This window comes from Saccopteryx leptura, chromosome 8 (assembly GCF_036850995.1).
Source record: "Saccopteryx leptura isolate mSacLep1 chromosome 8, mSacLep1_pri_phased_curated, whole genome shotgun sequence".
In the NCBI taxonomy this organism is placed as follows: Eukaryota; Metazoa; Chordata; class Mammalia; order Chiroptera; family Emballonuridae; genus Saccopteryx; species Saccopteryx leptura.
Window position 1 is genome coordinate 40,061,199 of NC_089510.1, and position 17,355 is coordinate 40,078,553.

Here is a 17,355-nt window from a genome sequence, read left to right on the forward strand (position 1 = left end):
TTTAAAGATTAAGTTTGTTCAACTAGTGAATATGTTCTCATAAATTAAAACTTTCTTGATTCACTTACATACAACATAAAACTATTATTCACTTCAAGGTGCTTGACAGGATTGCCTGTTATATTGGTTTATACTCATAGGAAATTAGTTATACTGTACTTACTAAATTTTATACTATACTTGCTAAATTTTTACCACATTCTATACATATGGCATTCCGTGATGAAACCTGTTGCAGTAAGTATTTTTCTTTAGCTTGTAATTTTAGAATAACTTACCCCATATAGATTTAGTATATTTCTAACAATCATTTTTTTTAAAGCTCTATCAGTACCACTCATTTAAAAATTAATTATAGGAGATTACCATTTGGGTCATTTATTTTTATCAATGAAGAAATTCAAGATTTTTTTTATCATTCTTTCTTCAAACTCTAGAGTTTTGTATAACATGACCTACAAATACCCACTTAATGGATAATTAACCAATCTTTAATTTTTACTCTGTGTTTAGTTGCTTTTTAATATTATGGCTATTTTCTCTGTAATATAATGGCAATATACTGTATCATTTGCATCTAATATTTAAGTATTATTAGAATATTCTCTCTAAAATATTAGCTACGCTTTTTGAGACTCCATCCTAAAGCATTGTGACATTAAATTTTACAAATATGGTTAAGTCCCTTAATTTCCTAAATGTTCAGATATTCTACCCATGGGGTATAGATATGATGATAACATTTTATAGTTTACATGTTTTTACTTTGTCTATTAGTCTCATTTTATAATAGCCCATTTGGCTGACACAGTTTAAATATGCTTTTCATTTTTTTAAATTATTAATAATGGTATGAACTGTAGGTATCCTTTTTAAAAATTGAAGTTATCTGATTTATGGAAAATATTTTTGAGAGAATTATTAAACCAACAGCTTATACTATGGCCACTTAACAGGATTCTATAGTTTTTCATTCTTTTATAGATAAGTTCAAATCTTACAAAAATATAAATATATTAAGTAAAATGGATATTAAGAAAACATACTTCAATTTTTTAAAATATTTTTACTTTATTTCCTTGTGCTGCTGGACTAAAAAAATTATACATTTGAATTATTTGACTTAATTTTTGATATGATAAATTTTAAGCCAGTTATATATAGGACGCTTAAGTAATGTTTATTTAAAAACAAAAAACCCTTTTAAAGTATAATATCACACTTAAGTTGGAATAAGATTTATACCATAGATAATTTTTCATTTCTTTTACTTCATTGGTAATTGACTGTCAGTTTTGTTACTTTAAAGAATATATAAATTACATTCTAATCTTAAATTAAGAATGAAAAACTATTGTTACTCTGAATATATATTCATTTAACAGTGCTGTCTTTTCAACTTGCTGCTGAATCAGCTGCATTGACATTCTTTGCCTTTCTGTGTCTTGTCTATCTTTACTGTTTCCATTAGATCCTCCTACTACCACCACCCTTCAGCCTACCATTCAGTGGCATCCCTCAACTGCTGACATCGAAGATCTAACAAAAGAAGTAAAAAAATTGCCCTTCCCATTATCAACTTTGGCAACAATTAAGGATGACACAATTGGCACGATCATTGCTAGTGTAGTGGGTGGGGCTCTCTTCGTAATACTTGTAAGTGTTTTGGCTGGAATATTCTGCTATAGGAGAAGACGGACGTTTCGTGGAGACTACTTTGCCAAGAACTACATTCCACCATCGGATATGCAAAAAGAATCTCAAATAGATGTTCTTCAACAAGATGAGCTTGATTCTTACCCAGACAGTGTAAAAAAAGAGAACAAAAATCCAGTGAACAATCTAATACGAAAAGACTATTTAGAAGAGCCTGAAAAAACGCAGTGGAACAATGTAGAAAATCTCACTAGGTTTGAAAGGCCAATGGATTATTATGAAGATCTAAAAATGGGAATGAAGTTCGTCAGTGATGAACATTATGACGAAAATGAAGATGACTTAGTTTCACATGTGGATGGTTCTGTAATTTCCAGGAGGGAGTGGTATGTTTAGCAACCACTAAATGTGACTTAACGATGTACAATGTTTCATTCATACTAGTTGATCATTTTCAGTTTGTTCGTACTTTTTCTTGAGGAAAAATAAGCTTTTTCGCCTTGATTTTCAAGCTTTTTGTATTCTGATTTGAAATGAAAATGTAAAATCTGGGTTCAATGTATCTGAGCTGCTTTACAATTTTTTTTTTTCAATGCTGTACTACTGTCTCAAGATTTAAATTTTAATGCAGAGTACTTTATTGGTCTGAAGCACACAGGTAAGAAGAAATGTCAACATTAAGTGTATGACTTTTTTGGTATAAAAATTAAAAAAAAGGAAACTACCTTGGCATTGTGTATTAAATGTTTACCTACGACTATAATCTCAATTATAATGTTTGTTAAAGATACCTCTCAAAATTTATCACCACTACATGATACTACATCAAAATTGATTATATAACTAATTAAAGAAATGTTTATATATATTTTTAGTATACAAAAAGTATTCAGTCTAATGACACATCTTTCCTTTTCAAACATTATTTTCTAAGTTTCTATACAAATGGAATCTTTACCTCTGCATTTTAATGAGCCTTGCCATAATTACTGTAGAGTGGCTTTACAAAGATATTTTATTGCACTAAAACTGGTAGTAAACTCAGTGAACATGATGTGTGGAAGACCATAATTAGCTGCTCAGTATTTTTGGCCAGAATACATACAAGAGTAATAAAAACATGCCTTTTAAACATCATAATTATTATAATGGTTTTCATCTCTGGAGGACAGTTCTTATGTAGTCATGTGAACTTGGATTTTGGTACAGTAAGTGGTAGTTTAGTTTTGATGCTTCATGTCCTGAATATAAGAATAATAATGAAAATATAATGCACAGTTAAGTATAGTGACAGGGCATTTCAGTATATGGGTAAACTCGCATTGGAATGCCAATTTTAGAAATGAGATATTCCAGCCAAGAATCTATACAAAGACTTTTCTAGACCATGTTGTTTTAGTCATTTAATATTGATGTTTTTCAAACGGGTATATATACAGAAAAAAAATTTAGATGGACTTGGAAATTTGAGATTTAACAAGAAAAATCTTAATTATAAGCCAATCACTAACATTTGCTGATGGATATTAGTAAACCACCCTCTTTTTCCTTTCAAATGTTATGTATATGTTTCAAGATTTCTGTTTTTCCAATTAAAACTGGAAACATCATGAGGTTTTTTGTTTTGTTTTTGTTACATAATTCATTAAGTATATTCTTTCCAGAAATGTATCTTTTGAAAAAAAAGTTATATAAATCTTCAAATGTGGATATTCTTTGTGAGGTAATTAAATTGCTTCTACTGTGGAGTCCTATATAATTGTAATAATGACAACTGTTTTGAAACCCAAAGAATATGTTTTTCTTTTCTGTTGGTAATTCATTTGAAAAAAGGACTGTATAGAATTGCCTTAGGTGTTTTGCCAGGGAATAACTGAAGTGGAAGTTCGTAGGAGAATCATAAATTAAATAAATTATTTTGTTAATAAAAAAACAAAGTAGGTACTTTTTTTTTTACCATCCCAACTACCCCCTTCCAATCCTTGTCAAATCTAAAAACATGGTAGACTTTTGTAAGTAATTAAGGCTTTAGTATTCTAAATTCTAGTTTCCTTTATTTTACCTAGCAGCTGAAAATTAGAAACCGATTTTCTTTTCCCAAACACTGAGTATAAAACTGTAATATAAATTAAGGATACAGTTTAGTTCATTGATACCTTCTTAAAAATATCTGGTTTTAAATATAATTAACCATTGATCTACAAATATTAAGTCTCTGGTCTAAGTCATTGGAAGAAAAACTTCCTTAATAATACTCCATGATTGAAGTGCCTATTTTTTTTTTTCAGCAATGATATGGCCTCAAAAAAAGATGGGTTTAAGTTTTCTTACAGTGGGATGATGTAAATTTGTGGCTTTTTAAATAAAATTTTATCTTTAGAACAATAATTTGCAATGCTATATGAGTATCAGCAGTCACATTTGCAATACTGTATTAATCTCAACTAAAATCTTAAGGAAATTAGAAGTATATTTCAAGAACTGTATTTCAAAAATAAAAATAATCTACATAGCGATTATGATCTTTTCTATTATGGCCATTGTGCAAGGTAGGGTTTTTGTTTGGTGGGGTTTTTTTGGCTGGAGAGGATGCATGGAAAACTACAAGTGAGTATTTGATATATTTCTGTATCCTTAATCTAAACTATTTGCAAACTAAAAGATTTCAAAATTTTAAGTGCTGAAAATTTTTTGAAGCATTGCACTGCTGTTTAGTAGAGCTTTATGTATGTTTACTGTGCATAAAGACTTGTTTGTAAACATGAATAGTTGTACAAAATAAACATTTTTGTTAAATATTGAATATCAGTGATGTGCACAGCTAATTAAAAGATATATATCTTTATATATACTTATATATACTTATATATATATATATAAAAAACAGAAAAGATGTAAGAATAGTGTTTTGGCCATGTTTTTACAATTTTTTTTTTTTGATATTTTCTGAACTGGTTTTTGATTTTTGTATTTAGGTTTTTTTTTCACACTGCTTAAAATATTTCTGATACAACAGAGATGAATGCAACTCTTAATTTTTTTTCTGCCATTTTTAAAATTACATTGAAACTTTAATAGATTAGGGGTTAGCTTTAAATGTAATCTTTGAGAAGTACTTTGAAGTTGAAATATTTAGTATTATACCATATGCCTAAAAGGTTTCTATTTGATAAGTCTAATATTAAGGAAGCCATTATGACTTTTCAGTAGTAAGTTCTATTTATTCTAAATAGCTTCTGATAGCTATATAGTAGAGTTTTATAATGATAACGCTGGCTAAATGTTTAACATAAGGAGATGTAGAAAGTACTATATGCAAGTGCAGAAATTGAAAAAAATATAGCAATCTTATATGTGAAAACATCTGATTTGATTTTGCTTTTGGTAGACACTGCTAAAACAAAGCATATGAACAAGTAAGAAACTGTTATAGTAATCATTGTAAAACATAAGAAAGGAAGTACCGCTATTGAATTTTTTATTCTAATAGGGGAATGATTTATTGATCAAATTATTTTTCCTGTTTACTTGTTAATTAGAAATATATCGTCTATAGAAAACTTTTTCAAAATTTTGGTATATTGGGGCCCTGGTCAGGGCACACAGGAGAAGCTACTATCTACTTCTCTTCCCCTCCCTCTCCCACTTCTTTCTCTCTTCCCCTCTCACAGCCAGTGGCTCAATAGCTTGAGGAGCATCAGCCCCAGACGAGAGTTTCCGGGTGGATCCCAGTCAGGGCGCGGGTGGATCCCAATAAGCGTGCATGCAAGTGTGTGTGTGTGTGTGTGTATGTATTAGATTTGGATCAAATTTTACTTTGTACCGGAAATGTTTTTTCTTTTTGCCAAGTTTACTTATCAGATGTTAGCCCCAAGAGTCATACAATAAATCTTTAAAATAAAATTTTTTCTTAAATTCTCTAGAAACCAATGACTCTATTACCTTCTTTGTCCTTATTTGCTAGATCCTATGATATTTTTGTGTCTCTGTGTGTATAACCTAGTTTTTCTTTAATAAATTATGTTTTGTGGGATTTAGAAATCTATTTTAACTTCTCTTTCCAAGTAAGCTCTATCAGGTTGGTATGTGTTAACCATTATAAACTTTGTTTTGTATTAATCATTTAATTCCTATCTAATAATATGTATACATTTTGAATATGATTTCCACTATCATGAGTTATCTTTCTAGCTACAATAGTTTTTAAATGCTTTTTCTGTGACTGACATAAGTTAATTTTTATAGGTTGACTTTCAGTTTGAAAGCAACGTTTAATAAGGTATTTTTTAAGTTGGCATTTAGTGGTTTTCACTTACTGATTATGACCTACTTTGGTTTGAAGTGCCATTGTTGCTAATTGTAATCACCTTTCTATTTTTTTTGATGTTTAAAATTATAATTATTTTTCTAAACCTTAAGTTATGTTAGAGCACACAGCTGTTTTTTAAATAACATTTTGACCAAATTAAGTTTATTTTCCCTCTTATACAAAAAAAAAAAACATACATAAAAGAATCTTTAGTATATGCATAATATAACTTTTTTAAAACTGCTTTCTGTTTTCTTCTGTTATATTCCTGTAAGCTGTGTTTTTTTTGTTGTTGTTTTGTTTTTTAGTTGAGTTGTGATAAATTTCTACCAAGATCTTGAAACCAGACATAGCTTACAAAAGCATTTGCTGTATATACTCTGGGGTTCTTTCTTTTTTCTTTCTTTTTTTTTTTTTTTGAACCTTGATAATAATTGTTTATTTCAATTTAAATGGATAAATTTGAGATGTTTTATTTTCTTTTCGTTTCAGTTAATAGCTGCCAGGTTTTTGTTTTTGATTTTCCTGGCTGGGCGCTGTGGATGAAGCAGAATGAAAGTGACTTTAGTAGAATAACTTTTAAAATATAAATTATCTTCAAAGCAAGATTAATTCAAGGCCTCATTTGCTTACATGCCTATTATTTCTATATGGACACGACACCTAATGTCATAGTCTCAGTTATGAGAAATAACTCATGGAAAACCAATATTGAAGGGATCGTTTGATTTAAAAGTTGAGGTAATTAGATCTAGAGACCTTGGCCTCCTTTTTAAAAAAAAATATGGAAAATTATATAGAAGTAGGATAGGAAAATAAAGTGAACCTCCCTGTACCTGCTTCAGTTATTACCTATTCATGGTTAGTCTTGTTTCATTTAAATTCCTACCCACATTGTCCCTCCTGCCATTATTTCATCTGTAAATGTATCATATACCTCCAGAAGATAAGGAACATTAGCAAGAAGAAACCACAGATTCATTATTACACCAAAAAGTTTAATAGCAAGTATCCAATGTTCAGATTTCTAATCACATATTTCTTCAGTTTTACCTATTTAGTATGCACATGATCCATATATTGTGATTGATTGAAATGTCTTTTAATCTTTGTGTTCTTCATATGCCATTTCCCCTATTCCTCCATTGTTTTCCTTGCAATTTATCTGTTGAAGAAATGGCTTCATTTGTCCTACTGTTTTCCAGTTTGGATTATGCCAGTCACACCTCTGTATTTTCTGAATAGTTGATCTAGAGGCCTTGATAAGATAAAAGATTTAATTTAAGAAGGCAAGATATTAAATGATGATATATTTTTGCATATAATAGGCATACAGTAACTTGTTATTAGCAGTTATAGGATGTTCAAAGCCTAGATGTACTAACACAGAATCTACTTAATGTCTAGATCTGTTAACTGTTCTTTACCATACATTGTACTTTGATGTCTTGAGTAATTCTGTCCATGCTGTTCCCTTTACCTGAAATTCCCCTTTCCACACTGGGAAACAAGTCCATATTCAAGTTTCTCTTTAGAATTAATAACTGCTGCCATCTTTTTTATGCCAGCTTTCATCTACTTTAGCATAAGTTTACATTTTATTTTGGCTTTTACCTTTCTTTACATCAGTGACCTTCAAAACCTTTTTCTGTATTTATTGGTTGAAAATTATCATATACTCCTAATATGTGTAAGTTTATAAATTATATTTGTACTATTATAGAAGTTTGCTCTTTGCATTATAAAATATTAAAAAATGGAAGTTTTAACATCTGATGAAATATTTTAAAAATACCAATTTGTTTCCTAAAGCAGTAATATTTGGTGAAACTATCTCCATATGAAAAGTTAACTTTTTTCCTCATTAAAACATTTTAATTAAATGTGGTAAAAAATTATGTGGTTAAAAAACCTCATGATTTAATGTGCTTTGTTTTTTTAATCTTGATTTTATACTTTTTGATTCAGTGACTCAAAGGGTGTGATTCAAAGTTCAATATATTTGATAGTTGGTTTTTAGGTATGATAGCTAAAATGCTACCTTTCAAAAACAAGTAGATTCAAATGCAACGACGTGTGTTATTGGGGACCTCAATTTTCATTCCAACTACCATTTAGAGCTTGTCTTATGTTCAAGATATTTGGTCTTTCAGGGTCTTGCTAGTCACAATAAACTCACCCCTCACATTCGCTACTATTTCAGTATAGTATGGGTATAGTGTGCGGTTTCTTGTTAAGAGTGAGTGTAAATTTTTATTTGGTCTCCTTATATGTTGTCACATCTGTTGAGATTGTCATGGTTTTACTTTATAATGTAACTGATAAAGTTTGTTATGAGGTATTGAGTAACACTTGCATTGATGGTTCTTTGGGGTTTTTGTTGTTGTGCCTATATTATTGGGTTATCTCATTCTCCCATTCTTTAGAGCAGGGGTCTCAAACTCAACTCAGCATGTGGGCCGCAGAGCAAGATCACAGCCATTCGGCGGGCCGCACTAGGTCTACAAAAGGCAACTGTTACGCAACACTTTTCTCACTGCAGTTGAAAACAAAAAAAAAAAATCAGTACAAAATTGTTTGGCGGACTGTTCGGCGGTCCGCGAGTTTGAGACCCCTGCTTTAGAGGAATATTTACTGGGAGAAATGCTTATTTACTAAAATGTAACATGGATTAGCAGTGAGACCCTCACTTGGTTCATGTATCAGGTGGTCACTTATCACTGGGCACCCACGTCTTTTGTTTTTTACATTTTTGATTAAGATATGTTATATGTTCATTCAGCTGAGCTCTCGTACATCACAGTTTGTCACATGATGCTGCTACTGTGCTAAGAGGGAACAACCAAGTGAAGGTGTAACTGTCTATATGATATCATTCTGGAACCTTCCCATTCTATACTTCCCATAGGATATAATGGATACCCTGTGTGACAGGTTAACACCTGGTGCATGGACCAAATGGGACTACCAGTGCCCATCCATATATACTAGTACAATGTTTATTTTTATCAAATGATCTCTCTCTCTCTCTCTCTCTCTCCCTTTTTTGGCGTATGTGATAAGCTCTTACTACACTTCACCGGAAAATATATTAATGGATTCTGTACCCCACTTTGGGGATTTTGCTCTCTATTATGAGGACCGGAAACTATGTAAAACTCATCCTTGCATTCCTAGCACTTAGCATAAGGCCTGACACAGGTTACTCTAAGTAATTTTTTGGATGAGTGGGCAAAGAGACTGACCTGACTCAAACAGAGGACTTTTATTTAAAAATAGTGAAATAAATATTTGGCTGGGTAGAAAGACTTAGATGTCATTGAAAAGATAAGCATTAAAAGAGGCTGTTGAGAAATTGGTAATACTGTGATATGTATTAGGGGAGCAAACCAAAGGTAGGAAGATAAGTTTGTAGGGTATCACATTTACTTACGAATCATGCATCACTGAAGTTTTGGTGAAGGGAACCAAGGGAAAAAATTATAAAAACATTTCATTTCATTATTAGGAATGGGTATTTTGATGTGTGAAAAGGGAATGTAGATTTCTATACTCATTTTAAATGGTCCTAGCAAGTTAATTATAAACATTTTAGTGTATAGATTTTTTTTTTTTTTTTTTGTAGCAGAGAGAGGGACAGAAAGGAAAGGAGAGAGATGAGAAACATCAATTCTTCGTTGCGATTCCTTGGTTGTTTATTGATTGATTTCTCATTTGTGCCTTGACTGGGGGGCTACAACAGAGTGATTGACCCCTTGCTTGAGCCAGTGGCCTTGGGCTCAAGCTGGTGAGACTCACTCAAACCCATTGAGTCCACACTCAAGCTGGCGATCTCAGGGTCTTGAACCTTGGTCCTCTGCGTCCCAGTCCGACGCTGTATCCACTGCGCCACCGCCTGATCAGGCAATATTAAATTTTTAAAAGTATTATGCCTTAGTTTCAGTTGCAAATTAGGTGAGCACGTGTTTGAATTGCTTTCAATATTTTTATTGGTAATAAAGACAAACTAGTTTATTATCTATAATGTATATATTTTTTCAAAAAGAAATGGAAGCTATTTCTTATATCTCTTAATTTTTTCAGTATGATTCGTAACTATGATGTCTTTAATTATGGGCAGTATACTTTTGTTGAATGGGGAATGCTATTTTTCTGTTTTTGTAGATGAGTTACCAATGTATATGGGTTAATGCAGGTGCTGTAATGACAGATAGCTGTTTTTTTTGACAGATACGTGCACCAGTCGTTTAATGCTAAATATTTTAACACTTTGTCTTTTTGTTTTCTGCTGCTCGTAACCATAGGCTTAGACTTATAGTAGTAGATCATCTCGTTAGGCGATGGTAATGTTACTTCATGTCATTCATTTAGTAGACTAGCTTAATATTTAAAAAGGCCAAATTTTTATACATTTGCTTAATTTTTTTCTCAGTGTAGTAATTTTTGTTGGATTATAGAGTCTATTGGATTATGTGGGTAAGGATGTGGGGGAGGCAGTGCTGGGACTAAATTTTAAATTTTCACCAAAATTTTTTAACTTGAATGCAAGAAATTTCAGTTTTTTGCATTTCATACTAGTGTTCATCATCTCTTAATGTCCTTAAATATCTTCTTTTTTCTCAAGAGAAGAATAAAAAAATGGAAATATGCAATACACCTCACATATATGTTTAACCATCAATTTACCTATATAAAGTAGATTATCTACTTGGTAAAAAGATAGCTTTTTTTTTTCCAGTTGTTTAGTTCAGTACTTTCTAGCCTATTCTGATACTCAGAAGAGGTGTGCAAACAAGAGGATAGATACAAATAAAGAATGAATGGAAGTGGATGAAATAAATATACCCAAGTTAAGACGGAAGTGTCATGGTATAAATACAGTCATGTCTCAAATTAAAAAATCCAAGAGCTAGTAATTAAAAGACTGATGGGACAGAATTGGGTAAGTAGACCATAATTTAAATGTTTAGAAAATTTTACCTGTTTAGACATGAGAATTCCTTCAGGATACTAAAAGTAGTATATACTCAGAGTCAGGAATTACTTTAGGATATTAAAAGTCATTATGTTTCAGTAATTACAAAGTACTACCAAATTTTGTATTATGCTAAGATTAAATGAATGGCTTTCTTGGAGGTGATTTGAGGTTTGATGAATTTATAATAATCTGTACATTGAGAATCTTAATTTGGACTAATCTTGAGTTTTTGAAAAATAATTTTATAAGTATTAATATAAATATAGTATTAACTTTGCCACTGTCATCAAAACAGTACACATTTAAATTCTGTATACTTGGATAAAAATCATAGGGCTGTTCCTTAGCAAAAGAAAAAAATCCGTTAAAGGGAAACCTTTAGAACAGCAGTTCTCAACCTGTGGGTCGCGACCCCTGCGGGGGTCAAATGACCAAAACACAGGGGTCGCCTACATGTATTTTCCAATGGCTTTAGGCGACCCCTGTGTTTTGGTCGTTCGACCCCTGCAGGGGTTGCGACCCACAGGTTGAGAACTGCTGCTTTAGAATAACTAGTGTGGAATAGGTAACAAGCATACTTGACACCTTGAGATTTTTTTATTTATGCCAATGCTCAGGTATATGACCTTGGTCAAATAAGCTTGATCACATAACCTTATAGGTTTCAATTGTCCTATTGTTAAAGACTGAGGACAAAGCTATAATATTGTGGTGGGAAAGTGATAGTGTAGAATAGAATTTTACCACTAAGCCCTCCCAATTTCTCACATTTACAAGGGCAGAGTAATAGTTGACTGGCTTAGGTTTAAATCCTTTTCTCACTAGCACATACTCAAGAGGATAGTAGGGAGTAGAGAAATGTTAACAATAGGAAGAAAAACAAGGTGTGTATTAACAAATGAGGGTAACATCCTGAATGACTGAACTGGTCATATTGTTTAAAGAAATTATACACTTTACTATTTTTAGACTATTCAGTGTTTGAAAGGTTATTGAAATGGATAACTTGGCACTCACTGTTGTAAGATTTTTAGTATGGAGCTAATAGTAAAATGACCCATTGATAAACCTAGGATTTTTTTAGTTTGCTGAAGAAGTTTTACAGTTGTAAAGAAAGCATTCTTTTTAGTAATCTAAAGCACTTCATGACACATTCTATCAATAATAAAAAGTTGGGAAACATTTCTAAATATGTATATTGACTACTATGATGATAAGTGGGTAAATCATATTTCAATAATGATAGTGTTTTAATTCCATTTAAATTTGCCACTCTGGATCCCAATAGTAATTGCAATTATTTAAGAGTATGTGGGGATGTCAGTTTAACTGAAAACTATGAGCTCTTCATTACTAAATAGTGACCCAGAAGGAGTGTCTGTCTACATTAGCTATTCCAAAAAACAATTCTCTCCCAACAAGGGCAAAAATGTGGAGGCTCTGCTCTACCTAGCCTAGCTTTATTTTACTGTGTGCTTTACTGCTCATTATTTGAATGATGTTGGACAGAATATTTAACTTTAGAACTACGGTATCTTCATGTGTAGAGTGCTATCTTAAAATATCTTACTGGTGAGGTAAAATATTTATATTGAAGGTACTTTGAAACAAAATTTAGATATTGAACTTAATGTGGCTAAAATTCTCACAGTAATGCACATTTAGGATTGGTGGTATTGCCATATAATACTTATATTTGAAAATATATAGTTATAATAATTTCAGTAAATTTCCTTATTTGGGAGTTAATGAAATAGACTTAAGTTTTAAGGATTATGTGAAATTCTGACTGTTAAGTAGATTTTAAAATCTTAAAGAGTTTGTGTGAAGGCTAGGAAAGAGAAATTGATATTCAGAAATGATATAGTGCATCTAGCTACGAGATAAGGAAGAATTTACATTTAGTTTTGTAACAGAGATACTGTCTTAAGTTTACTTTTTATTAAATGTGCATGAATCCAGGGAAATTATAACTACTATTTTAATATAACTTTGATTTTAAAAACTTTTAAGTTTAACAGTGTGGTTTGTTTGTTTGTTTGTTTTTTACTATATTAAGTCTGGGATCTTTTTGATGTTTTGCCCCTTGAAGGTTTTTAGTTTCTTTAATAGAATTTTTATTATACTTAAATAGAATAAAAGTAGTGAATATCTATATTGTTTGTTAAGTCTGTTAAAAAATTCTGAATTTTTTTTTGTTTTATCACTTTTTAGAATAAGAACTTAGAATTTTTCATCCTTTCCTCTACTTTTCTCTTACAGATATTCTTTGCCCATAGAGAATAGAATCATTTCCTTGTTGATATTTGGCTGAGGATATTCTTTTCATAATTTGAGAAAACAAAGGTGGGGTGCTAAGGTGACGTCTTAAAAACACGAAGGATGTTAGCATAATACTTCAAAAGTAGTCAAGTTTGGGGTCCTCTATGCTTGCCGTTGGATGACTACTTCAATCAAATAGTCCTTGCACATTTTAGAAATTAGGATGTGCAAGTTCAAGAACTCTTTAAAATTATTTCAAAAGCCCAATTTTTGTTACTTTACAGATGTCCCAGTTAAGCAGACCTCTTCCATAGCCATCGCTGGTGCTGTAATTGGAGCTGTCCTTGCCCTTCTCATCATTGCTGTCTTTGTGACTGTGCTGCTGACTCCTCGAAAAAATAGACCATCCTATCTTAACAAAGTGTAGGTAACCTTTTGCCTGTCTTCAACTATGAATATTCAGTATGTGTCAGTCTTTAGTTCTATCTTTATAGCTACTCATATGTAAAGTGACAGGGATGAAAGTAAAAGTACTGTTAGATCTTTCAGCTACCACCATGGCATCATCAGAATATCTCAAAATACATCTTGGTAACTGTCAGGGGTTCCCTAGAGACAAATATATTAGGCAACTTTTTCACCTGCAGTATATTAGACACCTTTCCAAACGGTAACATCAGGATACTCTCTGTTGTTCTGCCTTCTAAATAAAAATGTAGGTCTTTAATGAAGTAGTTGAAAGACATATAAAAATATCTTAGAAGTTTAATTGCTTCTTCAGATTGTATTTGTCTTATGTATACATGTAACTTAATTTTCAAGTGATGAGAGTTTTTAAATACATCGAATTGTAAAACGTTTTTTCTTACAAAATTTTGGTTTTGAAAATTATAAAATGGACATCTTTTTTATTTAAAGAGAAAGCAGTGTTTTTGACCTAATCATTGAGATAGACTTATAAATCAGAAGTTGCACATTGCTGTAGAATCAAAAAAAAAAAGTCCCATTTCATTTAATTCCATCAACAGCTTTGTTGCTTCATCTATGAAATATGAATAATACTTTTTCTACTTACATCACCTGGTTTTGATAAGAGAAGAATAAGGTAGTGTTTATGGCCTCTGAAGTTCTATAAAAATGGCATTAATTTTTGTGCAGATTTAAACTTTTTATATGCGGACATAGGCTGGCTCTCAAAAAATGTATTCTGTCTTTATAAAAGCTTTGTGTCTCTAATCTGGCACAGTTACAATACTGATTTATTTATTTATTTATTTATTTATTTATTTATTTATTTATTTATTTATTTGCATTGAAGACACCTGGGGGTTAGTCTCAGCTTTCTCATGTTTATGATATGACCGTGAACAAGTTACGGGACCTCTTGAGCCTCAGTTTTCTCACCTAAATGACCTGTGCCAACTTGGAGCTGTAAAGTTCCTGAGATTTTTGTTAGATGAAAGTAATAAACTTATTTAAATAAAAAAAGTGTCAAGTACTCTTTCAGTGCAATATCTGTAAGATGAATTCTTTAATATTTCAAGAGTGACTAACGTGGTTAACTTCATCTTAGTTCCCACATTATCTGAGGATTTTCTGTAATTTCAAAAACATAATTTTGTAGAAGACTGGAAAATGAATGTAACCATTTTAGTTATTTTTTGAATTCTGTTCATTTAAAATACTATTTTATGCCTACATTGGGATGTTTATTAGACCACAAAGAATGTGTGAATACCTTTGCCTCTATTTTTCATCCTCTTCATTCTATAATATAGGTAACATTTTTGTTTGATTTACTTATCAGAAGTACTGAAAATTACTTACCTGAGATTTTTTAAAGTATGAAAATATATAAAAATTATTTTCTAAAATGCAGAGAGCTACAGGATATATTTAATTCTATTTTTCTTATAATTTAGCAGTTTAAAATACATGAAAATATTGGTCTTTAAAAATGTATCAGGTCATTTTGGCAAAAAGAAATACATTCCCTAAGATTGTAAATGGTCCCTTTGTTTATTTCAGCTTGCAAGATTTATAATGGTCTGCAGATTGAAAATACTAATTTGCATGGTGATTTTTTTTTTTAAAGTGAGAGGAGGGGAGATAGACAGATCCCACATGTACCCTGACTGGGGTCCACCCGGCAACCCTTGTCTGGGGCCAGTGCTCACAACTGAGCTATTTTTAGTACTTGAGGTGGAGGCTCCATGGAGCCTACGCAGGACCAGGGGCCTACGTGCTCCAACTGATGGAGCCATGGCTGTGGGAGGGGAAGAGAGAGCGAGAAAGAGAGAGAAGGGGAAGGGGAATGGGGGGGAGGAGAAGCAGATGGTTGCTTCTCCTTTGTACCCTGACTGGAATCAAACCTGGGACTTCCATAAGGTGGGTGGATGCTCTACCACTGAGCCAATCAGCCAGGGTCTCCAGGTGATTATTCTAAGAGTGGCTATGCTTTTGAAAATTAGTTTTAAAAGATAGTTTTGGAAGTATTTCCAAGTCCTGTCAACTTTTTTTTATTATTTTAAGATATAGTCTTTTAAATCACTTTTATGACACTTTAGAGGAAGGTGCCTTCCATTACACATGTTTTACTAACTTTAAAATATTGGTAGGCACAGTTAGGTGTAAAAATGTGCAATACAAAAATAAATTGATCATATACTATATTACATGTTTAGTAATTTACTTATTTTTTTTCAAAAAACTTATGTTTGAGTTGCTTCTTTAAGTATAGATCTATTAAATTGTCTTAAACATTTGAAACTTTAAAACCAGGTTACTTAATTTTCCATCTGTGATAGGGTAGTGAAAATATAAGAGGTAAATTAAATATGTTAACATATCCAAATATATAAATGTTAGTATGAGGAAAATATCCTTAAAATTTAAGCAAACCTTGATTATTTTCCCATTCCCCTTTTTTTTTTCATTACTATTTTTTTGCTAAATGTGGCAGTCACATCTTTTAACTTTTGATGCAGGATTGACCTTCCGCCCACACATAAACCACCTCCTGTGTATGAAGAAAGATCTCCTTTGCCTCAAAAAGACCTTCTATATCAGGTAAGTGTTTGTGAGTACACTTAAAATAAAATAAAGTAAATACTAAGAAATGTAATTATTTGTTTCAAAATATTATCTAGTTATGATATATTAAATATTGTTTAATATGTAATCATTTCTCTGAAACATTTAGATAGTCAAATTTTGTCTATAATTGGTAAGAAAAAAATAGTGGACTCGCTGGCTAAGACAAATGAACACTGTACTGGGGTACAGATTTTTACTAAAGCTATTGCTGAAGACATTGTTTTATTGACATAGAGTCTAGTATAGACATTCATTATAAAATACACATTTTTATATAAATTAAAAAGTAACAAATTGAATATTTTTGGGTAGGGTATGATGAAGAGCTTGTTTTCTTTAGAGTATATATATATTTTGTTTCTTTTCAGTATATTCAAAATCTAAATTTTAACTTTTATAAATTCAATAACAAAGTTTTATATTTCATTTAGAAGTCTGGTTGTGAGTATTGGGCTCTCTATTATATTTGTGATAGTTTAAAAAATTTTCTTTTACAATCAGTTTATAGTCATTCATGTGAAAGTATTGATTCAGTGCTTCTATCTCAAGTTCTATCCTAGATTAATAGCTCTACTTGGGAAAGTTTAAACCATCAAAATATTTGAATACTTTTATTCGTAGCTTTAGTTTTTTCTTTTGTTTTTGTTTTGTTTTGTTTCCTCTATCACATACAATCTGTTGGGGCTCTAACCCCGTATTAACTTTTATTACCTATGGAAATGTTCTGTAATAGTTTATTCCTAAAATATGCTCAGTATCTTCAAGTTGAATAAGGCAAATCATTTGCCCACCAATTGATTTATTCAGTTTGGAGGAAAAACTTCAAGGAAATATATTTAAGATATTTTCAGTTTCTGTTTCATTACTGACCATATTTCAGTCTACTTCCCAAGCAGGTGCAGGGAGAAGTCCGTGGCAGGTGCACTCACTGACCATGGGCACCAGCTTTGTCATCTTCCAAAAGCTGGCTGAGTGGATTAGGGGTAAAGACATGCCATCTTCTCTGACCTCTTGTTTTCACATAGAGGGTGTAGCCTCATACTTATTTTAGCAA

General features: G+C 31.4%; 1 protein-coding gene across 3 annotated transcripts in view; it reads left to right on the top strand.

Annotated features, from left to right (window-relative positions):
• NECTIN3 (nectin cell adhesion molecule 3) overlaps positions 1–17,355 on the top strand; it is a 134,582-nt gene that overhangs the window by 64,542 nt on the left and 52,685 nt on the right. The window contains exons 6-7 of one of the 3 annotated variants that reach the window (XM_066347969.1): positions 13,490–13,628; positions 16,193–16,274. In XM_066347969.1, coding sequence (XP_066204066.1) covers positions 13,490–13,628; positions 16,193–16,274 — 221 coding nt within the window. Of the gene's footprint in view, positions 1–1,471; positions 2,250–13,489; positions 13,629–16,192; positions 16,275–17,355 lie in introns of those variants that run through there. The other 2 variants (XM_066347970.1, XM_066347968.1) reach the window with 2 other exon arrangements.